General features: G+C 34.1%; 1 protein-coding gene across 5 annotated transcripts in view; it reads right to left on the bottom strand.

Annotated features, from left to right (window-relative positions):
* The window catches only part of RPGRIP1L (RPGRIP1 like), a 127,647-nt gene that overhangs the window by 60,288 nt on the left and 41,825 nt on the right, over positions 1 to 25,534 (bottom strand). For all 5 annotated transcript variants that reach the window (XM_020985186.2, XM_020985185.2, XM_020985189.2 and 2 more), the window contains exons 11-14: positions 23,671 to 23,810; positions 6,831 to 6,937; positions 6,585 to 6,635; positions 1,057 to 1,236 (exon numbers count right to left, since the gene is read on the bottom strand). In XM_020985186.2, coding sequence (XP_020840845.1) covers positions 1,057 to 1,236; positions 6,585 to 6,635; positions 6,831 to 6,937; positions 23,671 to 23,810 — 478 coding nt within the window. The remainder of the gene's footprint in view (positions 1 to 1,056; positions 1,237 to 6,584; positions 6,636 to 6,830; positions 6,938 to 23,670; positions 23,811 to 25,534) is intronic.

Raw genomic sequence — 25,534 nt, 5'->3', positions numbered from 1 at the left:
ATTCCTTCTAGCTCTAAAACAATAATCTTTTGATTGTAAGATCATAATTTCAGCTCTACTACTTACTAGCTGTGTGACCCTTGGATAAGTCATTTAACTTTTCTTGGCTTCTGTTTCTTCATCTGCAAAATGATGTTTGGACTCAATTATATTTTTCCAATCTTTGCTAGTCCCTAGCCCTTGACTTTTACTAAGCCGTTCTATATCTTACTATTTAATATGAAAGAGAATACATTCCGGAGTTTACCATGCATATGCACATAAGAAATAAAATAAAAGATAGCTTATCTTTCATTTGGTCATTGTTGCCAATTATCTCCCAGCTCAATAGGAAAAGAATTCTGTCCACATCCAAATCTCATTGATTTGATTTTGGTTAGGAGGAGAATATTCTTTCAATTGTCTTTCAAATTTTTCAGATACACCATACAATTTCTATCTCCTCCCCCTTCTTCTAATCTACCAACTTTTTTTCACTAAAATTACTACTTTTAGAATATTTCTATAGGATAATATATTTATCAAATATTCCCTGTGACACATTGACAAGCTTCTCAGATCCCGAAGGGCGATGTCCTCAAGCTGGGAACCTGTGGCCCAAAAGAATACACCTCTTCTTTCTACACGTGTAACTTGGGCAAATCATTTAATCTTCCTGGGCTGAATTCAGTTCTTGATCTCTAAAACGAAGGGGCTGACCTCTACGTCATGACCTTTGAGGTCCTTTCTAGCTATAAACCTATAATCCTATGATTCTAAATTCAAGTAGAATTTAGACACCTAGATTTTACTGCTTTGTGCTCTGTTATGCAGGTGTGCTAGGAACTTGGTCAGAATAGGGGGAGGTACAGGGTTTGTTTTGTTCCTTACTAAGTATCCCAATCACCTAATTACAAGAAGGCCACACCCAGGAATTTGTAGTAGTGGAGGATAATTAAATGTCTGGCTAACTCAGAAGTATAAGCCTGAAAAATGAAATTTACTTTTAGAAAAAGAATAATGATTATTGTAACATCATCTAGAAGATACCCCATTTTATAATACTGCTAATCTTACCTGATAATCTTTATTAATTTTATGCTGCATGATCAGCATATTTCTTGTCTTTTCTAGTTCTTGCACTGTTTCTGCATGTGTTGCCTGAAGCTCTCGAATTGATTTTTCTAGGTCCTTATTAATGTCACCATCAACTTTCTCTAGAAAGGAAAGTTGTCCACTTTTCTGCTCTTTTCTAGACTAGAAGGAAAAGGTTTTTAATTTAAATCAATTCAACAACAACAAAAAATATTATGAACTAGTTAAGCACCAGCAACTTTCCTAGGTAGCGCTAATAAAAAGACAAACATATAAGTACTGCCCCAAAGTACTTTATATTCTATTCAGAGGAGAAAACATTATATGTACACATAACAGCAACAACAACAACAACAACTAATAACAGCTAACATTTATGTAGTTCTCACTACGTTACAGGTACTGTGCTGAGTGCCTTATAATTATTAACTCATTTGATCTTTACTACAACTGTGGAGGTAGGTGCTATTATTATGTCTCTTACAGAAGAGGAAACTGAGATAGACAGAGAGTAAGTGACTGACTCAGGATTATACAGCTAGAAAGGGTCTGTGGTTGGTTTTGAACTCAGGTCTTCCTGATTTCAGATCCATTTCTCTGTTGACTGAGTCACCTTCTTGCCAAATGGAAGAGTGAGTGTACTTTCAAACATTTCTGATTAAAAGATGAGAGATGAGTAAGATCTTTGAAATACAAAAAGAAGAGTCAAGAGAAATCTAGAATATGAAATTTTTTGAACTGGAGGGGTTATATGACAATGTCAAGCTAACATTCTAATAGAGGCAGAAGAAACATAAAATTCCTTCAGAACTTTAATATCTTCTTAGGGTATTGAAGGGTTAAATAAAAAACAAAGAGGTCCTGGAGAAGGGTTGGGTCTGTTCTGAGAGTCTGAGGAGGAGAAAGAGAAGAAGTAAAAGGAAGAATATACTAGTGTAGAAAGAAGAAGAGGATGGAATTAGCTATTTCTCATAATTGGGGTACAATAAAAGAGGAATATATAAACAAAGAAGAAGGGATGGCGGGAAAAGACATCAGTTGGTGGTTTCAGAAAAACTTGCGTGAACTGAAGCAGGATGCAGTGAACAGAACCAAAATTTATACAATAACAAGAGTACTATAAGAATGATAAACTTTCTATCTACATATCTTTTGGACATGGCCAATGTGGAAATATATTCTGGCTGATTATATGTATTTGTAAAAGAGGTTTTGCTGTTTTTGTTTTTTATAAGGAGGGCAAAGGTGGGAGGGAACAAAGGCAGACTTTTTATTGAAATATACGTAATTTAATTTTTAAAAAGTCATGGAGATAGAAGATGGGATATCCTGTATGGGAAACAGCAAAAAGTTTGGTTTGGCTAGAATGTAAAGTATATGAGGGGGAATAATTGTGAAAGGTTGAATAAGAGGTTTGCAATTCTAAGGGCAATAGACAACCGTTGAAATTTCTTGTGGAAAATATATTGGAGGAGGCCTTCAAACAAGGAGACAATTAGGAGGTTATTGCAACAGTACAGACTAGAAGTAACGAGGTCCTGAACTAAGGGTGGTGGCTATGTGAGTATACAGAAAGGAATGCAAAAAGTCTTATGATGATACTTAATAAATTTTTGCAACTGATTGAATATGGAGGGTGAGAGAGAGGGAAGAGTTATGAAGGGCTTTCAGTATGTGCACTTTGGAGACTGGAAGGATAGTGGCACCTCTGACAGAAAAGGCACTGGGTTTTTGGGAGGAGGATGAATTCTATTTTATACATGTTGTCCATGAACATCTAGGTAGGGATGACCAGCAGGCACTTGGTAATGTAAGACTGATACTTAGGGCAGAAGTAAGTACTGGACATATAGATTTGGTAGTCATCTGCATGGAGATAAAAACTGAACCCATGGGAAGTGATGAGATCACCAAGAGAAAATGTGGAAAGAAGAGAGAAGGCCCACATAAGACATATGGAATATATTCCAGAATACGAGGAAGGGCAAAGGATGATGATACAGAAAAGGAGGAGGGAACAGGTTGATAGAAGTAGCCTCAGGAAAGAATATTATGAAAACCCAGGAAGAAAATATCCAGGAGGAAGTGGTTTTCTATAGTGCCAAACGCATTGCAGAGAAGTCAGAAAGGATGAAAACTAAGAAAAGGTAATTGAATTTAGCCTTAAGATACCATTGGTAACCTTGAAGACAGCAGTTTCAATTGAGTGGTAAGATTAAAAGCCAGATTGCAAAGAGTTAAGATGTGAGCAAGAGAAAAGGAAGTAGAAGCAACAGATGTAAATAACTTTTTCTAGAAAACTGGCTGTGAAAAGAGAAGTAACAGGATGATAATTTGGTTGGGGAGTTAGGGTCAAATGAAGGTTTTTTAAAGAGATTTGGGCATATTTGTAGACAGTAGAGAAGGAATCAGTAGGTGAAGAAAAACTGAAGAGGAGAGTGAGGGCGATGCTTAATGGAGCAAGCTCCTTAATGGGAGACGATGGGATCCAGGGTACAAGGAGAAGGGTTGGTCTCAGCAAGAAGGGCTAAGTTCACCATCCATTCACATTTCAACCCCTATCTCACTGTCAGAGAATGGAATAGAATGGTGGGATATTGAGAATAGAAGAAAGTGAGGTCACAGAAATGGGGTTAGATTGGGGAAAATAGAGAAGAGCAGAGTGATTGGAGGCTGCAGTGGGGACACAGAATAGGTTTAGAAAGGGCAAGGCACAAGGAGAGATGGAACGATAGAAAGTTATGGTCTGACAGAAAAATTTCAGTCTTTTAGATCATGGAGATGGAGTTATTGTGGGTAATAAGATCAAGAGTATGACTATATATGAGACTGAGTTAGAGTGAAGGTATAAGTTATGAGAGTTGAGGAACAGAAAAGTTAAGTTATTTTATGGTACAGATGAAGACTGCTGTGGGCCTGAACTAAGAGGTTCAATGTTGAGAAGAAAAGGGACACTTGTGAGTCAATGAACAAAGGAGGTTTATCTTATCCAAAACAGCAAAGATACAGTGGTTCTTAGCGCTTCTGAATTCCCCACTCTTTTCTCCATCTCTAAACATGCATTTGGTCATTATGACATCAGGGAATGGTGACTTGCAAGGTCTCAGGCAATTACCAAGTCTGAATGGCACCAGCAACATAAGTATCTCTTATGCTCTAAGAACCAAAAAGCTGCATCAGGGAAGCTGGGACCAATCAAGCTGGTGGGGGGGAAGAGGGGAGAGGAAATCAGGGAGGTTCTATCAGGAAAATATCCATCCTATCACAACAATTGTGAGGCAGCTAGCAAACTCCTTGAGAAAAAAGGAAAAATGAGCTGTGAGCTGGTAGATTAAGTGCCATCAGCATCTTGACAGGGTGATACACATATCCATGTATGTATATAGAGAGTTTTCTAAAGACAGATACACACACATATATGTGCATACACACACACACACACACACACACACACTACCCCTCCCTTCACATATATATCTCAAGATATACCCTGTATGTATAGGGTGAGCTAGATCTGTCCTTCCTTCCTTCCTGTCTTTCTTCCTTCCTTCCTTCCTTTCTTTCTTTCTTTCTTTCTTTCTTTCTTTCTTTCTTTCTTTCTTTCTTTTTCTTTCTTTCTTTCTCTCTCTCTCTCTCTCTCTCTCTCTCTTCTCTCTCTCTCTTCCTTCCTTCCTATCTATCTATCTATCTATCTATCTATCTCACCCTATTCATACAAGGTGTATCTTGGAAGGGTGATATATTTAAATATTTATATTTATATCTATATCTATATGTTCATGCATGTATATATAGCTCAATAAAGTGAATCTCAAAGGCTAGATGATAGAGGTAAAGGGAAAGTCTGGAAGTGGTAGCAAGGAATGTGTTTACTCTTCCTGTCTCAGTATTTCATTGGGCATGAGAGACAGTATATGTAGCATTGGAGTTGGTAGCCAGAGATGCAGGACCTTCTGAGGGGAGCCATATTTTTATGACTTCAAGAATATGAAGGGTTTATAAGAGGTCTCATAAAAACAGCAGTTGGTTAATAGAGATTCTAGGCACAGTAGAAGAAGAGAGCAGAACAGGGAACCATATAAGAGAAAGGTAATTTTCACACAAACAACTTTCAACTTTGAATCATGGAGATTTGGAAATGAAGAGAGAGTTTGCTAGACATGACAACAGGCTGTCAAACCATTTTCAATAAGTTATGGCAGCTGTACCCCAGGTCCCAACTTGGATATTGATTTCTTATTAGAAAATGGTTTGTAAATATCAAATGAGTTCACTTTAAAATAATATAGAAGCTATATGTACTAAGTTTCAACATGGAAATTAGGTAAAGACTGCATAAATAATATTTTTTCCCATAAGGATTAAAGTAATCATGGTACAAAAATACATAAACATACTTTAAATTATTATAGTAAAGGCAGCAATATTGAATTTCTTTGTAACATCAGAAAATTAAGTTTACATATTTATTTTCATTTTTTCCATCTGATTCTTATCTTCAGTATAATACAATGATCTGAAAGAAATAGGCTTTTCTTAGGTTCTTTTGCAAATAATCAAATAACTTAGATCTAGAAGATATCTATAATATTCATTACTAAATATCTTATTTAAACTAACAATGGTGAACCAATGAATTCCTTTTAAAATCTGCAAACCTTCTTCAATGCTAGGCATATATACCAAGAATGTTAATGATGTCATCTTCACCAAAATATTTATAGCGGCACTTTTTTTTAGTAGCAAAGAACAGGAGGCAAAGTAGATGTCCATCGACTGAAGAATGGCTAAAGAAAAATCGTGGTACATTACTGCAAGAGAATATTACTATGTTCTAAGAAATGTTAAGCATTGGAAGATTTATATGAATCTATATAAAATAAGCAGGAAAAACAGAAGTGGGAAAACAAAACATATGACTACAACAATGTAAATGGAAAGAACAACACAACAAACAATTGAATTAAATGTCATATTAGAATGACTAAGCTTGGCTCCAAAGAGAAGATATATTAAGATATGAGAAAGCATTTCCTTGTCTTACTTGCAGAAATGGGGGACTATGGATGTGAAATACTAAATATCATGTCAGAGTTTTTTGATGTGTTGGTTAGTTTTGTCAAAAAAGTTTTTTTGTTCTTTTTTTATTCTTTGAAATAAGGGATAACTTTCTAGTTTTTCTAGAAAAGCAAAAGTTATCAATCAAAAGAATTTTCAAACAAAAACTTAATTTGTTTTATAGTGGGAAATGTGAAAGCAAAAGGTTTACTATAATTAGGTAAGTGTTCTAAGTGTCAAGTGTTAATGAATTTTGATGCCATGAAATATGCACATAATCAAATTAGTATCATTTCCCAACTTCCTGAGTTTTATTAGAAGTGAAAGTGCAACATATTTGCAGATCAGAAAAGCTTAACGTCCATCTCACTATGATTAAAGATAAGGATCAGAGCCAAACTAAAACAGAGAACTAGATGACATGAAAACTATAATCAAATTCAGAAAGTTACCTTTATAAGCATGAGGGCTTCACTGAACTCAGTCATATCAATTTCACTCTCCTGCAACACATTTATTAAGGAAAAAAACATGATGCGATGTTAATTAAAAATAGACATGCATTCTAAATACAAGAAAGCATCCTCACAAAATGACGGCTTCCTGATACCATAAATTCATAAACTAATATCTTTTCATTGTAGTGCTTTATCTGTAAAATATAATGATCTTGTATTTTTGAAGCAATAAAAATTCACCTTGCTGAAAAACTTCATGTGGTTTTTAAGTTCATCAAGCTGTTGTTTATGTTCCAGATAGTGTAATTGTAGTTCTTTATTTTCTTGAGTAAGTTTTTCTGTTTGGTCTTGAAAATAAAAAAAGACATAATAAAAAAGCTAAAACAAAAAGTTGGGTCTGAGAAATTATTTCAAATGAATTTTCCAACCCTTGATACACATCAAATTCTAGCTAATACTCTTTTAGCCAAGAAACTGAGGTAATAAGGTAACTGAGGTAATATTAAAACTAGACAAAGGCACTAGGAGAATAATGAACAAACTAATACCATATTATAAACCAAAGGTATTATTCTCTTGGTTACAGACACTTTCAATAAGAGCTCATATCATATTTATACACATACATGTATATATTTGTGTATATAGTGAAAATAAAACATATATAGTGTGTGCATATATGTATGTACACACATATAAATATATACATATATGCCCACATGTACATATTTACACATATTACATAGGGAAATCAAGGCTGATGGCACATCAAAGTTATGCTTATTTTAAAATACATATGAAACTATTTTGCTAAATCCAAGTCTTTTATTTACTTATTGTGGTTCCTGAAAGACATGAAACAAAGTGTTTTTTAGAAATTTTCTAATTAGTTTCTTAATTTTTCTATAACTTCCTAATTTACATAATGAAGTCATTACTTGGAGTTAAAATAAGGTACTTTTCCTGTCATTTAATAGGCAATGAGGAAACAAAACTATCACTCTTTGTAGATAATATGATAGTATACTTAGAGAATCAACTAAAAACTAGTTGAAATAATTAACAATTTTTGCGAAGTTGTAGGATATAAAATAAACCCACACAAATCATCACCATTTCTATATATTGCCAACAAAGTCTAGTAGCAAGAATAGAGAAATTCAGGGGCAGCTGGGTGGCGCAGTGGATAGAGCACCAGCCTTGGACTCAGGAGGACCTGAGTTCAAATCTGACCACAGACACAAAACACTCACTAGCTGTGTGTGATGCTGGGCAAGTCACTTAACCCCATTGCCTAGCCAAAAAAAAAAGAAAAGAAGAAAAAAGAAAAAAAAAGAAATAGAGAAATCCATGTAAGATAACTGCAGACAATATAAAATACTTGGAAGTCTACTGCCAGGACAAAACCAGAACTACATGAACACAATTACAAAACACTTTTTATATATGACCAGATCTAAACAATTGGAGAAATATTAATTGCTCACGGGTAGGCTGAGCATATATAATGAAAATGACATTTCTACCTAAATTAATTTACTTATTCAGTGATATACCAAATTACCAAAAATTATTTTATAGAACTAGAAAAAAAAATAATAAAATTCATCTGGAAGAACAGTCAAGAAGATCAAGGGAATCAATGAAAAAAAAGTGAAGGAAAGTAGCCTATTATATCAGATCTCAAACTATTACAAAGTGGTAATCATCAAAACAATCTGGTACTGGCTAAGAAACAGAGTGGTAGACCAGTGTAGGCACACAAGACACGATAGTAAATGACCATAGTAATCTAGTGTATGATTAATGCAAAGATCCAAGCTTTAGAAACAAGAATGCACTATTTGACAAAAGCTATTTTGACAAAAACAGTTTGGCAGAAATTACGTATAAACTAACATCTCATACCAACCACGTACCAAGATAAAATCAAAATGGATACATAATTTAGACAAGGAATAACATCATAAGTAAATTAGAGGAGCATGGGATATTTTACTTGTCAGATCTATAGATAAAGGGAAGAATTTGTGACCAAACAAAAGACAGAGAGCATTACAAGATTTAAAATGGATAATTCTGATTACATTAAATTAAGGGTTTTTTTGCACAAACTAAAGCAATGCGCAGCCACGATTAGAAAAGCAGAAAACTGGGAAATTTTTTTTACAAATTTCTCTGATAAAATTTACAAGTTTCTCTCACATACACAGAGTATTAAGTCAAATTTATAGTAATATGAGAAATAATAAGGGAAATAAATTATCCCCATTGGTAAATGGTGAAAGGATGTAAACAGGTAGTTTTCAGAAGAAATCAAAGTTATCTATAGCTGTATGAAAAAATGCTGTCCTGAATCCAGAACCAGCACCTTATCCACTATGCCACCTAGCTTCCCAAACCTTCCCACTACTTATTAGAGAAATGTAAATTAAAACAACTCTGAGGTACACCTCACACCTATCACAGTGACTAATATGACAGAGAAAGAAAATGATAAATGCTGGAGGGGATGTGGAAAAATTGGGACACTAATAAACTGTTGGTGGAGTTGTGAACTAATTCAACCATTCTGCAGAGCAATTTGGAACTATGTCCAAAGGGCTATAAAACTGTGTATACCCTTTGATCTGTACCCTGAAGAGATCAAAGAAAAAGGGAAATGATCTATAAACCATTTATAGCAGCTCTTTTTGTTGTGGCGAAGAACTGGGAATTGAAGGGATGCCTATCAATTAGGGAATGGCTGAACAAGTTTGGCATATGATTGCAATGGAATACTACTGTGCTATAAGAAATGACAAGCAGGATGCTTTCAGAAAAACCTGGGAAGACTTATATGAACTGATGCAAAGTAAAGTGAGCAGAACCAAGGGAATACTGTACACAGTAATATTGTATGACGATTAACTGTGAATGACTTAGCTATTTTCAGCAATACAATGATTCAAGATAATCCAAAGGACTTATGATAAAAAATTCTATACACCTCCAGTAAAAGAACCGATGGAATCTGAATGCAGGATTGACACACACTTTTCCCCTCACTTTATCTATTCACTCACTCATTTATTTAGGTCTGTGATTTCTTTTGTAACACAGCTACTATGGAAATAAGTTTTGCATTGCTTTACATGTATAATCCATATCAGATTGTTTGCTTTCTTAATGAGGGAGGAGGATGATAAGGGAGAGAGAGAATTTGGAACCCAAAATTTAAAAAAAAAAGTTACACTAAATGTTAAAAAATTGTTATTACATATAAAACATTGAAAAAAAGTTTAACCTAGTTCTTACTGCCATTTCTCCTTGGTAAGGTTTCATTTTGGTGATTATAGTTGATCTTTGATGGCTTCTCTAAAGTGCTTCAGCCTATTTCATCTATTTTGTTTTATTTTTGGTTTAGATCTATTTAGTATGGACAGCTGATCTGCTTGGCCAGCCAGGTGGCACAGAGGGATAGCATGCTGGGCTAGGATTCAGGAAGACTGATCTTCCTGAGTTCAAATCTAGCCTCAGACACCTACCAGATATGTGACCCTAAGCAAGTCACTTAACCCGTTTGCCTCCTTTTCTCATCTGTAAAATGAGCTGGAGAAGGAAATGGTAAAGCCCTCTGGTATCTTTTGCAAGAAAACACCAAATGGGGTTACGAAGAGTCAGACACAACTGGAACAACTCAACAACAAACAACAACAACTTGGTCTGCTTTAGCTTTATGGAAGCTCAGAATTCCAGAGCTCAAGTAATACATCATCCTTAGCCTCCCCAGTGGCAGGGATTACAGATGGGCACCACATTGCCTGGCAGCCTATTTCTTCCTATTATACTTAATTTATATTTATTTTACCTTACTTGTTATTAAAAAAAAGGACAACAAAAATACTTGCTTAATTTTACATTAAATGTGGGTCTAGAAAATTTTGATGACTTCTGCTATTTCAACTGCTTCTTTCAACTTCTTTGGTCCTGATATCAAGCCAGTATCTAAAAACTTCAGTGAATTAAGAAACATAAGAAATGTAACAATAGTAATTGGTATGAGTTATTGAGTATTTCTATTTGATTAAATTCCACCAAAGCTCTATCCTTGTGTCTTACCCTGACATGGAGGTGACTTTGGGCTCTTGAAGAAACAAGGAAAATGCAAGGTCTGGCAGTTTTTCTCAAGATGAAAAAAGCTTCAAATATAGTTCTGGCAACAGGTTGTATCTACTATTCTTGGATTAGCCTAGCTAGGTACAGAGAGACATCACCAGAAAGCTGGCCAGTAGGTGACAACTTCTTCCTTTGTTCTCTCAGTTCAAGCACTGTCTTGTACATGAAGCCTTTCCTGATGTCCTGAGTTTCTAGTGTCCTTTCTCCTTTCTAAAATTATCTTTTATTTATCTTGAATATATTCTCCATGTACTCATTTATGTATGTATTGTCTTCCTTGATCGAATATAAGCTCCCTAAAGGAAAAGACTTGTTTCATTTTTGTCTGTGTCTACAGTGCCTGCACATAGTAGTTGCTTAATCAATGTTTAATTACTTGATTAATGAAGCAGAAAAAAAATACAAAATTGCCTTTAGTCCTATGGGATCTGTTGCTGCTTCTGTAGTGATGGTGAGAGAATGGCAGAAAAGTGTGCAAAAGTAATAAGAATTACACAGTTTTTAGACAATCCACAAATATTATCTGTTGTGGCTCTTGATAACTTTGTCTAATGACCAATGAGTTGGAGCACTACTAGAGGAGATGAACCATGTCTATATCAGAATTCTTACTATAAATGATACTAGAAGACATTAAGAAGTTATAGGTAAATGGAACAAAAGCTTATGGGTTTTTCTTGGAGAGCTGAACAAAACATTTGGTTTTATCATGTCTACCAAAAGGCTACAGGAGAGATACCATTTCCTGGGATATCTAAACACATGCCTTGAGATGCCTCTGATGAGCACAAACAATTAACTATGAAGATGTTGCAGTTTGTGCTCCAACACCTGTAGCAGAGATTGAAGACATAGTCCAAGTTTTACAGAACAAACCCTTTTATTAAGGGGATTTGTTCTGTGAAATTTGGATTCAGTCAAAAGGCTGCACCCAAGGACCTTGAAGGTCACACGTGGCCTTGAGGCTGCAGGTTCTCCCCCCCTATTCTAGGTAGAATTTGGCAAGGTATTCTAAAACAAGTCAACATATATTTTGATTCATACTTATTTCAATGCAAAATTGGGCACAGAAGACAGCAAAACAACAAAAAATCCATTTGAAAACATGCTCAGGATTAAGAAATGAAAGAGGCCAAAGGCCTATAAATTACTCATGCTAATATAATAAAAAATGTTTTCTTTAAAACGACAGTTGGAAGTCATGGGATGTGGTAAAGACTGAACAATGCCACAAAAAATGAATATATTTTGACCAGCAGAAAATTACTAGTTAACTGATGAGGGAATTGTTTCCAAATCAGCTATGTAGAATCATATCATCTAATGGTTAGAACAAAGTTCAAAATCAACACTAAATTAGAATAAGGGATAAAAATGAGATGCTGCATGTAATTATATCAGCTCTAACCTAGTTAAATTAGCTCTTTACTCTGAAAAGTAGACAAAAGATATCCATGGACTTTGATTATTGCTACTGATAAGTTTAACTATAAAACAATCACCATAATTAACAGGCCAAAATAGCTCAATAAGACACTATTGCTTTGCCAGGTGGAGGCATCTGGTAAGCTGAGGGCAACATTAATTTAGAAGACAAACTCATTTCCAGAACATTATGGAAGATGCACAATTATGATTCTAATTTACTTACAAAAAAGCAAAAAATGTGGAAAAGTAAAATAGCCTTATTGATTGCTTCATAGAACTTTTCCACATCTTCAACTTCTACATGAGATGCTGGTGCATATTTGCAGTCATTTTCATGGTATGAGGATACTTATATACATTGAGATTGAAGATGACTAAAAATATCTCATGAAATCATGTTTCTTGTTGTCTTTGGACAGATATTAAAACCACATCTACCAAATCATTTATTTTCCTATCCAAGAAAAACCTGTGAATTAACCTTCCATTCAGTTTCGACTTCTATTTGCCTTCTGGTTTCATTTATAACAAGAATGTCAAGATTAGGGGTTCTTAATTTTTTTGTTATGGACTTCTTAAGGCAGATCAGTGAAGCCTATGAACTCCTCAAAATAATGTATTTAAATGCATAAAATAAAATACATAGTATTAAAAAGGAAACCAATTCTATTGAAACACTGTTATCTATCTATCCATCCATCCACACACAAAACAAAACCCAAGTTCAGAGACCCCAGATTATGAACATTAGAACCTTGGTTCAGAACAATATCATTGATGTCATTCACTTCTGCTGGTGGTATTCAATGGGCCACTGGAGAAGAATATCCCACTGAGTACCATCAATGTTTACAGATGGTACCAAACTGTGTGATTCTTAAAGCTCTCTTCACTACCTCTCTACCATTACTACTGAAATAAAAACCTACAACAGATGGCTGAGGTCCATTTTGTACTTTCTTTGTTCCATGGGTTGTCATGGCCATAGTATTCACCATCAAGTGTCAACCCTTTCCGTACATAATAGGCTGGTCCTCAGAAAGCAGATATATAATTAACTGTTAGAAGTGCTTATAAAGTCTTCCTAGTATGACAGAATCAGAAGCCAGAGCTTATGCTCCTTTGCCATAGTCTTTCAGAATCAAGGGTCACCTCTATACCTTGATGAAGAAATCAAAACATTATTCTTGTATTTATCAACATGGTAATTACAATTAGGAAAAGGAATTAAATATGTAAGTTTTTAGCATCATGTATTTATTACTGATAAACAGATCTTGAATCTATAACTATCAGAGCCATAGTTATTTAATTTTATCATCTAATAACATACATTCTCAATTAAGTGATTAAATCTTAAAACATTTCTCAAAGGTATAAGGAACTAAATAAATAAAACTTCAAGGAGAAATGAAACTTGGATAAGTTTATGATAAATGAATGAATTATATCTAATTTCAAAAATAATGAAAAACACAAACTCATAATCAAAATTATTAATGTATGGTAATTCCTTATGAGAAGTTGTGTGGTATAGTGGATAAAGGGCTGGCCTCGAAGTCAGGACCTGGGTTCAAATTTGGCTTCTGATACATAGGCAAAACATTTCATCCTTTTAGTACCCAGGTAAAACTCAGAAACTGTAGGTTATAGAGTTACCAATCTGAATGGCTGAAAAAATATCCTTATGCAACTAAGTTTTTTTGTTTTGTTTTGGTCAGGGAATGACTCTTTAACTGTAGTCAGTGTGAATCAACATTCACATGTAATAGTTCACTCCTAAATCTAAAGGAGAAGATGTAGTCAGTGTTTGTCAGAGATGAGATTTGAACCAAGGTCATCTTATCTTTTGAAACTGGTCTTTAATGAAATATATAGCTCTGCTTCTTATATGTTAAACTTATGTATACTTTTCTTTGTTTTACTTATAATATTATAGAGTAATACAGAAAAAGCTTTTGAAAAAGTAGAATTCATTTACGTTAATTCTCCCTAAAAAGCATAGACATAGAATGGCTATTTTTAATATGATAAAAGCATATATTTAAAAACAAAAACTAGGGTTATTTGCGATAGAGAAACAGTAAATGCTTTCCACATATATGTACATATATATGTATACAAGCATACATATATACGTATTCATGGATATGACATTCCTTTCCCTAGTATAACTTTTTTAAATTTTAATTTTTTAAAAATTTTTAGGCAATTGGGGTTAAGTGTCTTGCCCTGGGTCACACAGCTAGTATGTGTCAAGTGTTTGGTCTGAGGCTGGATTTGAACTTAAGTCCTCCTGACTTCAGGGCTGGTGCTCTATCCACTGTGCCACCTAGCTGCCCCCTAATAATTTGATACAGTTCTTGAAATGCTAGTGATAGTGGTAAGAGATAAAAATCAAAGGCATAAACACTGGCAAAAAAGAGGCAAGAATAGACAAATTTTCAGATAACACATATACCTAGACAATCCTCAGAAAATCAGTAAAGAAATTTATAGTTTATAGCTTTAATAAAATTTCAGCATACAAAAGAAATCCCCAAAATCAATAGCATTTCTATATCATAACAAAAACCAGGAATAATAGAAAAGGAATTCTCATTCAAAATAATGACAAAATGCATACAGAAGTCAAACTACCAAGACACATTAAAGATATATAGACTTACAAAACACTATTAAAGAAGGAAATAATGGCTTAAATAATAGTAGCTACTCATTATTCATGATTTGGTCAATATAATAATAAAACAATGATGATGATATTGCCTAAATAAATACACAGATTTAGTGCTATATCAATTAAATTACAACGACTGTAGTCTATAATACTAGACAAAATAATAACAAAATTCATTTGGAAGAAAAAAGGTATAAAATCCCAAAGGAAATTGGAGAAAGGAGTGGAAATTACAGGGGTAATGGCATTTCTGGAAGTTGAAATGTACTATAAAGTAATAATCATCAAAATTACTTGGTACTGATTAAAATATAGAAAGGTATATCAATAGAGTCCTCTAGATAACACAGAAAGGAAAAATTCGTTAATGTAACATTTGATAAACTGGACAGCATAAATAACATGGAGAAGAACTCCCCATTTTTAAGAACCAGTGGGAAAACTAGGAAGTAATTTGGCAAAAATTAGGTTTAGATTAATATATTACACAATATATACAATAAACTCAAAATGGATATGGAATATAAAGGTTCAGCATGAAAAATTAAAGATGAGATCAGGTACTTTTCATGCCTATTGCCAGTGGAAGAATTTTTAACCATATGAAGTTTAGAGAAGATCACAGAAGAAAAATGTGGATAAATTTTTAACCATATGAATCTGGAAAAAAAATTGCACAAACAAAATCAATGAAGCTAGGTTAAAAAGAGAACTGCTTTACACATCAAATCATGATATCAAATCTATGATAAGGGTCTGATATCCAAGATATGTAGGGATTTGGTAAAAACAGACAAGTAAGTTCAAGATCCATTACCCAATATATAAATGGTCAAAAGATATGAACAAAAGGTTCTCAAAAGAAAATTCCATACCACTGACAACCATAAAAAATATTGCTCAAAATTACTATTAATAAGAAAAATAGAAACCAAAATGACTCTGAGGTTTCACCTTCCACCTAGAAAATAGCAAAAAATGGAAAAAGTCAAAGTTGGAAGAGAAATGGGAAGATAGACACATTAATTCACTGTTGCTAGAGCTGTGATTTGGTCCAACTATTCTGGAATACAATTTAGAATTATGCAAGATAAACCATATTCATATTCACTAAATAGTCATATTTTTTTGAGATAGCCAACCTACTATTGTCCAATATACACCAAAATATTCACAGGGGAACTCTTTGGGGGGTGGCAAAGATCTGTAAAAAAATCAATCAATCAACAAGCAGATCAAAAGAGATAATTTATGTGTTTTGCAAACTTTAAAGTACTATGTAAATGTTAGCCGTTATTATTATTACACGTTAAGCATCTACTAAGAACCAAGTATTGTGCTAGGTGCTGGAAAAACAAAGAGTAAAACAAAAATCCCTACCCTCAAGGAATTTACATTCTATCAAACAAAAGAGATACCTATTGATTGGGAATCACTAAATACATTGTGGTATTAAATGTAATTGGATATAGATTTTCTGTAAGACCCAAGTGACTATGAAGAATTCATAAAATCATGGGAAGATTTATATGAACAGATGCAGAGTGAACTATAGAGAATCAGTAAAACAGTGTATCATGACCATATGACGAACAACATATAGTACTGTAATAGGGTAAATGGGAAAAACAGTGACAACGAACCAGAACATTGTTTAATTATAATGATCAATAACCCTGGAAAGAAGAGAAAATTCATCTCCCTCACCCTATGGCAGAGGTGGTGGTGGTGGGGTTAAGGGAGGCTATGGATTTGGAATATTGTATATATTGTCAGATACCATCAATGTTTTGTTTAATTTTTCCTGAACTTTTTTCTTTCATTTTTATGTGTTATAAGGAAGATTTGCTGGAGAAGGGAAAGGGATATATTTAGGAATGAATGTGATTTAAAAATAAAATATGTTAATAAAAATAAAATTTAAAAAATACATAGATATATCATGTCATTGCATAGGCAAAGAAAATTAAATGTTTTATTTTTCTCTTGACATAAAAATATAAAGAATTAATTGACTTGACTCCACTATTCAATAAAAATTCAAGCTAACTTTCTTTGTCCTTGTGAATGATTAATATGTGTCCTCCATTCTCTGAAAGGCTATGAATGTAGATTTAACAAACTGTTCGGAAATAAGCCCTGCATCTAGAGATTGGAGACTCTTGGCTCTGCCACTTACTCCTTATGTGACCATGGGAAAATCACTAACCGTGTTGGGCTTCAGTTTTCTTAAAATCAGAGACCAAATGACTTCTAATGTTGCTTCTAGCTCTAAATGTATGATCTTATGACCACAGCAGACAGAGAGATGGAAAGAAAGGAGTGGAACTGAAGTTGCTGAGAGCCATATCCTGTACTCTTCAAGGGAACTGTTGGTGAGGTTATGTTCTTTTTTTTTTTTCTGGTTCATAGGCAATTGGGGTTAAGTGACTTGCCCAGGGTCACACAGCTAGTAAGTGTCAAGTGTTTTGTCTGAGGCCAGATTTGAACTCAGGTCCTCCTGACTTCAGGGCCCGTGCTTTATCCACTGCGCCACTTAGCTGCCCCAGTGAGGTTATGTTCTGAAGTACTGTTGGTGAGGTTATGTTCTGAGAAACAAGGCTAATGGAAACACTAATTATTAATTAAAACACAAGTGAAAATTAAGACAATTAAGATTTCATCTTATACCTATAAAACTGGCAGAGATGGCAACAGTCAATGTTGGAAGAAATGTGGCCACTCTTGGACATGTGCCCCAAGGAAATAAATAACTAAAAGAAAGGTCCTATATTTAATAAAATATTCATAACAACACTCTGTTTGGGCTAGTAAAACACTGGAAACAAAGTGGGCATCCATAGCTGAAGAGTAGTATACAAATGTAATGCAATATTGTTGTTATAAGAAATGACAAATATTGGTAATTTGGAGAAACATAGGAAGACTTGTATGAAGTGATGTGGAGTGAAGAAAACAGAACCAAAAGAATATAAATGACTATAATCACACACATGAAAACACTAAAATTCTGCCAAAATCTGAGTTACAACAAAGGCCAATCTTAGTCCCAGAGAAAAGAGGAGGAAATATGCCACCTTTCTTTCAATATCAAGATGGAGTTTTAGGGATGTGGCATACTATTGCATATACTGTCGATGGTGATAACTTTATCATTTGCATTTTTCTTGAATTGTGGGGTGCAAGGGATATTAGATAATGATTCTGATATTTTAAAAAGGTATAAGTAAGTTATTAACTGGGGGGGGCAAAGGGAGATAAAACTGCTAGATTCTAGGCACCTATCATTTTCTGGCTTGAATTTAATATACCTCTACAATTTTCCATAATGTGTCCTATAGTAATGTATGTTCATCAGCAAGATCAAGAGACATTTATATGTTACATAAAGATTTACAAAGCATTTTACATAATTATTTCATTTGGTCTTCACCTATGGCATAGGTTTTGGCCTATAACTAGACTTCTCTGACTCTGGGAGAGAGAGTGAGGCTGATGACTTTGAACTTGGCCTCACTTAAATCTAATTCACACTCAAGTCAAGACATTATCTGTGATGTCACTGGTCCTCCTAAAAAATAAAGGATAAATGACAACAACAGGTAGTATAGGCATTATCACCATTTTACAGATGGGGAAATTGAAGCTAAGAGGTTAAATGACTTGCTCAGGATCACATATCCAGTGTCACAAATCAATTTTTGAATTCTCTTTTATTTTATTAGCAAACAACAGTATAGATATTCAAGCAGCCTTGGGGTCCTGAATTTGCCACATGAGAGTTCTATGACCATAGATAAGTCACTTCTCTTCTAAGGGCCCTAAGAAGTTCTTTGACAATCTTAGGTGGAAAGGAGTTGCATGTATGCATTAGTGGATGGATGGTCCATATTGAGAATTTCACTGAAGGACAGGAAACTCCTACCCCAACCCTCACAAAAATTTTATCAACTGTGCTATAGTCTTTCACTAATATGCTTTTAATGGGGTGTTGGAACTAAGAAATAATATGGGCTCAATATATACTTCAGAATCATTTTTGAATTTTATATTTATGTTTCCATAAAATCTTTTCCCTGCTCATCATTGTTGCTAAAACATAAAAGGATCTAAAAAGGAGGAAAATAAGTGTATGACAGTATGCTGGATCACTCTGTGCAAAATGAAAAATAACTTCCTTGCCTTATGATTTGAAGAAAGGCAGGTTAAGCAAAAGGCATTTTATTCAGAGATAACATTTCACTCTTTAAAAATTATGTTCTTCCAGCAATACCATTAATAACCAGAGTCAAGAGAACAATCCAACTAAACAATTCTCAGAGTTCCTTTGTGCTAATATCGTCAGCTGTGATCAATATAGCCATATGCATTATGTTGAATTATGCATTTTAGCTAAAGATAGAAAGGACTTTCAAAAGCAGACCTTTAAACACATGCAGTTAATTTAAGCATTAGCCAAATGCAAACTGCATTTACATATCCGTTCTTCGCCATATTCACACAATCTGAAACTAATTTGTTCCTTGAAAAAAGAGGTGAGTAGTCTCTAAAAATAATTTGCTAGTTATATGAATGACTACAAAAAGATGAGGAAACATCTTCTGGCAAAGAACACCTGCTACACAAAAAGGTATATGTGTGATGGAACTTCAAAGTAAAAAAAAAATCAAACAATTTCAAAGCCTTTAATACAAACAAGAATTTTTTTAAATATGAAAGGGTTGAGGCAGTGTGTGTAGTGGAAAGAGCATTGGAGTTGCAGTCATATTGGATTGGAGACACTTTCTAGCTCACTGGCCTTAGTTTATTCACTTAACGTATGTGAAAATCAATTTCTTTACCTAAAAGTGAGGATAATAATGCATGTACTACCTATCTCTAGAAAGAAAGTACTTTATAAATCTTAGAGTCATGCTGGTAAAATATATGAGCACACTATATAAATATGAGCAAAGTGAATAGAACATGGAATTAATTTGAAGTTCCCTGGTTAGTACTCATTCAAATAAATGGTAACAGTAAAGAATGGTTTTGTTAATATTTTCCCAAAATAAACATAAATGTACATTCTCAGAACTATAACCTTAAGTTATGTCAAAATGAAAATACTTCTACAAAACAAGTGTTCCATGTTCCCAGAATTGGAAGAGACCTTAGAAGTCTTTTTATTCAAACTCTTGTCGTGCAGACGAGAAGACTGAGGTTCAGAGAAGGTAAGAGACTTGCCAAGGATCACACAACAGTCGGAATTCTAAGCTAGGTCTTTCTGACTCCAAGTCTAGCATTCTAACCACTATACTGTGTTCCCTCTTTTCACAAAAGATGAAGGCAGAAAAATAAAAATGAATGGAGAAGGAACAGAAGAATTAAACTTATTTAGCATTTATAGCACTTAGAAACTGAGGACAGCACACAGCACTTTATAATTAACCTACAACTGAGTAATTAATAACATTGTAAAAGTTGAAACTACATTGTATTAAGATGATTTTTATCAGATACTTTTAATTGTTGGAAGACACAATTTCAGAACTGTACAAGGCAAAGTATTGTTCCTTCTACTTATTTTGAGCCCAATAAGTGAAATGCTAGCTTTTAATCACAACATGTAGGGCATCAGAAAAAGTTGGTAGGGAAGAAGAAAGAGTGATTTCAGTTCCTTTGGTTTCCAAAATGGAGTTGATGGTATTTTCTTCATGAAAAGAAAGTAAAAAAGTAGAAAACATTTCTATTTCATTATATCTATTTATTTATTTTTTGTTTTGTGTATTTGGTTGGGTAATGGGGGTTAAGTGATTTGCCCAGGATTACACAGCTAGTAAGTGTTATGTGTTATGTGTCTGAGGCTGGATTTGAATTCAGGTCCTCCTGAGTCCAGGGCCAGTGCTCTATCCACTGCGTCACCTAGCTGCCCTCTTATTATATCAATTTAACAAAGACTCATTGAACTCTATGTGGAGAAATACTATTTCTAGCTGCATATGAATGAACCAGAAACAATGTAAACATTTTATTATATGGAGAGTCATTTTCATTAATGAACAAATATGGTGGTGATTGGTAATCTAAATCAATACAAAGTGTGCTGCAGGGAGAAATAATACAAGCACTTTTCATTGTCATCTAAATAATATTTTTAGTTTTTTTTTTTAGGTAATTGGGGTTAAGTGACTTGCCCTAAATAATATTTTTAAATAATTTCATATAATTCAACTACTAGTGTCCAGGAGGAGCACCTTCATTTTCATAGTACTGGTATCTCAAGTAGATCATCTAATAAATACAATATTAATGAGCAAGCCACTTAATTTCTCCTCTTTTTTTTTTTTTTGGAAAGGCCTCAGTGATGATGCAAACTTTATCATTCAGAACTCATGTTACTTTTGTGAGGCAGGAAGAGTGAGTTCTGACACAATTATATTAATACAAGAAAGAATCTGAACAATAACTATAGAGCCCACAAAAAATAATCCAACCCCAAACTAGAAAGTTTATACAAGCTGTATAAGCTCACAGTTTATCTTATTCAGCAAGTGTAGTAATGTGTACAATAGTTAGCCTTACTTGCATAGTTAAGAATTTCTTAATCATTCCAATTTATCACTTAAAAAAAGAGTGCTTACAACCAGAATGAGATTTAATTTGGGGTAGAATAAAAATGTGTATACTACATGTGTATATGTTGTATCTTCTGATTAAAATATATTCCTTGAGGGTAAGGAGCATACCATTCTTAATCTTTGTATTCCAAATGCCAAGCAGAATGCCTTAAACATTCTTTTAACACTTTGATGCATTGGTGGTCCCATCAACATGGGTACTCCTTTCAGTGATAAAATATTGCAACCCATGAGTACTTTTATTCTGTAAAACTTGACCACTAACTCCCATGAATTCTTCACAGAGGTCTACTTAACATGTTGGGGACCTGGGGGTTTGTATCTAGATCTCTTGATGGTACATGAATTCTAAAGGAGTATGTAAGCTGTCCATCAGTTACTCCTCACTACTGCTATCTGAATGCCCCTCCCCTTTTGTTCTATTATGCATCTTTTAAACAACTTCTGTATTACACTTGACTGGTAAGATATTATAGTCTACTCATGCTCACCAGGTACCTCTTCATTGCCCTCTGGGTGACCTTCAATTCTTAACTCTTCAGAGACTGTAGTATTCCATGATTCACAATCACATAGCATCACCAGAAGAATACTTTTAAGAGGAATGGGTGGACTTTTGTCTCATGAAGAAGCTTGAAGTCATTAAAAGGAATTCAATTTGTCAAAAGCAATTCAACCCACTTTCCTGTAGCTGTTCAATTCTTGGCTTAGTTCATTGTTCATCTTTGTCCATGTCTATCTAGATACCTGCCATGTACTGTTGGACCAGTACTAGGGGTTGCTCAATCAACTGGTAATCCAGGCCATAAGCATTCTTCATCCATTTGCTTTTTAAAAGTGTGGGTAGTCAGCTGTTCTCTTTTGAATGATTGTGGATCTCATTTGGGAGTCTCTATATTGTTTTAGGGTTTGATGTAATCAGCATAATGCCCTGTAAACAGGAGCATCTGGAGGATCCTCCATTTTCACTTGGCTTCTTTGCTGGATATCCTTTATGACAGTGGTTATCATCTTTGGCAAGTACACGTTTCCCTATTTTATGTGTTGCTTGATAATAAAAATTAGAGGGTTGTCAAACAAAGTTATGTTTTTGAAAAAGCATTTGATTTGCCAGAGTAAGATGCTACATGAAATAAGGATCTTCTCCAATAAGATAATTTTCATGCTTGTGTACAATTGTGTTGTCTTACTAGAGGAAAGCCTTTAAAGTAGCATTTTACTCTAGCAAATCAAATGCTTTTTTGATAGTCAATAAATCATAAATGAAATGGTACACTATATTCTTCTCACTTTTCAGTCAATAGTATGACTATAAACATAAGATCTGTTCTACAATATAATTTGCAGAAGTCTTCCTACTTTCATCAAGGATACCCATGTTGTGTGTGCAGATTACATTCATAAAAAATTTGTAGAGAGGGGAAAATAGGTATAACGGCTGGGAGTCATCAATATAGACTTGGTCACCTTTTTTGGAAATAATAAGGCCCAGGATTTTCTTCCAAGCTTCTGCTTTCAGCCCCTTTTTCAGATACCTTAGGAATTTATCCTTCAACACACTCAAAACTGTGCTGCCGTCAACAAAACATGGACTACACCTCTCAATATTCTCCGTCTAGTCCAGCTCTTCTCTTTCTCTCTGCTTTCTTTAGTAACATTTTTCCTTACTCATGCAGCACATAGGGAATGTGATGTTGAGAGTCTAAACATAAAAGTTCCATAATCATTGATAGAGAAAAGATTTCTTGCGAAACACAATGGGAATGTAAATGAAGAATCAGAACAAAAACCAAAACAGGTAATATAATTAAAAAGATAGTTCTTGTCAAGGAACAACAGAAATATAATATTTGGTTATCTAGCCTTCAAGGAAAGATATTTGTGGTTCATGAAGTGGAACCATCTAATAAAGATTATATTACAAGAGTCTATTTGATTTTTTCTTGGTTTCTAAGAATTCAACCACAGTAAATAATTAAGAGTGCAAGAAGCTTAAGGACCCAAATGAGGTACAAACATAAGAATCGAGATGCTAAATTATAGTTACTCTTGGGCATCACAAGTTCCTCTGCCCTATTCTGCAGAAAGTAGAATTTAGGCCTAATCGTAAAGTCAAACTTAGGAGAGGTGTCAATGTGGGGCTAAGAATCAACTCTTTGAAATGACAAGTAACAAGGAGTTATTTTACATGTACCTCTTTCAACTTTTAGTCTGTCCAGAATTTCATTCTTGTCTGCTAAATCAGACTTTATGGCAGTCTCCAGCTGAGCAATCTGCAGTTTAAGCTGTTGTTCCTTTAACTTCCATTGTTCTTCGTGGGTCACACTGAAGGCACTGCAATAAAACATGGGATGTGTGAGGAACGCTTGGAAATCCGTTTCAACAGAAAATACTAAAGAAAAAAAGCTTTTAGTGGCACAGAGACCACTGTCATCATGTCTTAGGAATTAAGTAAACATATGCTGGTCTGCTGCTGTTGAAACCAAGGCGCCTTTCTCAGGCTGCGGTTACGGAACATGAAAGAGTCTGTGGGATGAGCAAAGGAACTGGCCTTAATTTAGAGAGCCAAACCCAGAGAAGTTGGCAGTGTGTAACATTTGTGGGACTAGGAAAGGAATTCAGATACATACTCCAGAGGAATCCACAGCTCCAAACCTCAGCAATAGACAACTGACAAAACCATTTTTTCCCACATACAAATCCTCTTAACAGAGAAAACTGACTTCCCACCTGACTTTTTTTGAGTCTGTGAAACATGGGGAGATAAAAGGCAGTTCTTTTCAAAACCAAAACCAAAAAACCAGAAAATCCTAAAGTGTAACCACAGAATAATAACACTTTCTGTACTGAATTGAAAAAGAACAATTCTAATGCTAATTAAGAAGTATTGACAAAGCAATCTTTGTCCTTCAAATCAATAGCATGTGGACTAAGAATAAACTATTTAACTGCAATATGTATTGGGCTATAAAAATAGCATGGTGACTCTAATGATTGTTCTCCAAAATTCCTCAATATTTAGCAGTTTGAACAAGGATTAAGAACTATTAATGATTAAAAATGCTGAAGAGCTTAAATTTTTTTCATGTGCTATCCCTAAGTTATGAAGTGAACATTTCATTTTGATAACTGTTATCTCAGTGTAAAGCTATTTTCCCTAAGCTTTCACTGAGGTGCATAAGGCTAAATTAGGAAAAGTACTTAATTTGGAATCAGAGCACTACAGTTTGAATACTCCCTTGGCTACCTGTGTGACCTTCTTAAAACAAACAAACAAACAAAAACCTCTCCTATCCTCAGTTTCCTTATTGGGAGAACGAGGAAGTTAGAGGGATCTGTAAGGCCCCTTCTAGCTAATCTAGGCTGAATAATTTTCAGTAGTTTTGTCCATTCTACTTGTGCCCAATAAATTTTTTTTATCCAAAAAAACAGCAGCTTGTAAAATCTGACTTTGTAATTGCAAATGAAGTAAAAGTGAGAAAAAAATATTTTTATAAAAACTACATGTTTTTGTAAACTTTTTGTGCATACATGTGCATATTTTAATACTTCCAGACAAGTTTGGAATTTTTATTCCAAATGAAAAATTACTTAGTAAACTTACACATTTTTGGGAAGCACAAAATTCAGAAGTTAGGGCCAAATAAACACATAGTTGGTTTGTTTTCTTGGGATGGATAATTTTAAAAGATTTGAAATAATGCTTTGAAAGACAGATGCAGTTCTCTAAACTTCTCTTTGTGTATGACAGTCTAATTTTGCAACAAATATTTTCATCTCACACATACAACTTTTCCAAAGTAAAGAGATCTAAAATAGTAACATTTTGATCATTTTATTTAAATCTGTAATTGCCTGGTCTGATATAAAAACAAACATCTGTGCTCTAAATATTAAGATATAGGATGCTTCTTTACATTTCCTTTTTTAAAATAAAAGACAAAGCAAGATATATGTGCAGGCAGTTATTTTTAAATGTATACATATCTACACACATATATCTGTATCTATACATATGTGTGTATATATAGTTCTATTACTATTAAAAACATGTATAA

Source organism: Phascolarctos cinereus, unplaced genomic scaffold (assembly GCF_003287225.1).
Source record: "Phascolarctos cinereus isolate Bilbo 61053 unplaced genomic scaffold, phaCin_HiC Scaffold_2;HRSCAF=192, whole genome shotgun sequence".
Lineage (NCBI taxonomy): Eukaryota > Metazoa > Chordata > Mammalia > Diprotodontia > Phascolarctidae > Phascolarctos > Phascolarctos cinereus.
Note: the sequence above shows the minus strand (reverse complement) of the source record. Positions and strands in the feature narration are given on the sequence as shown.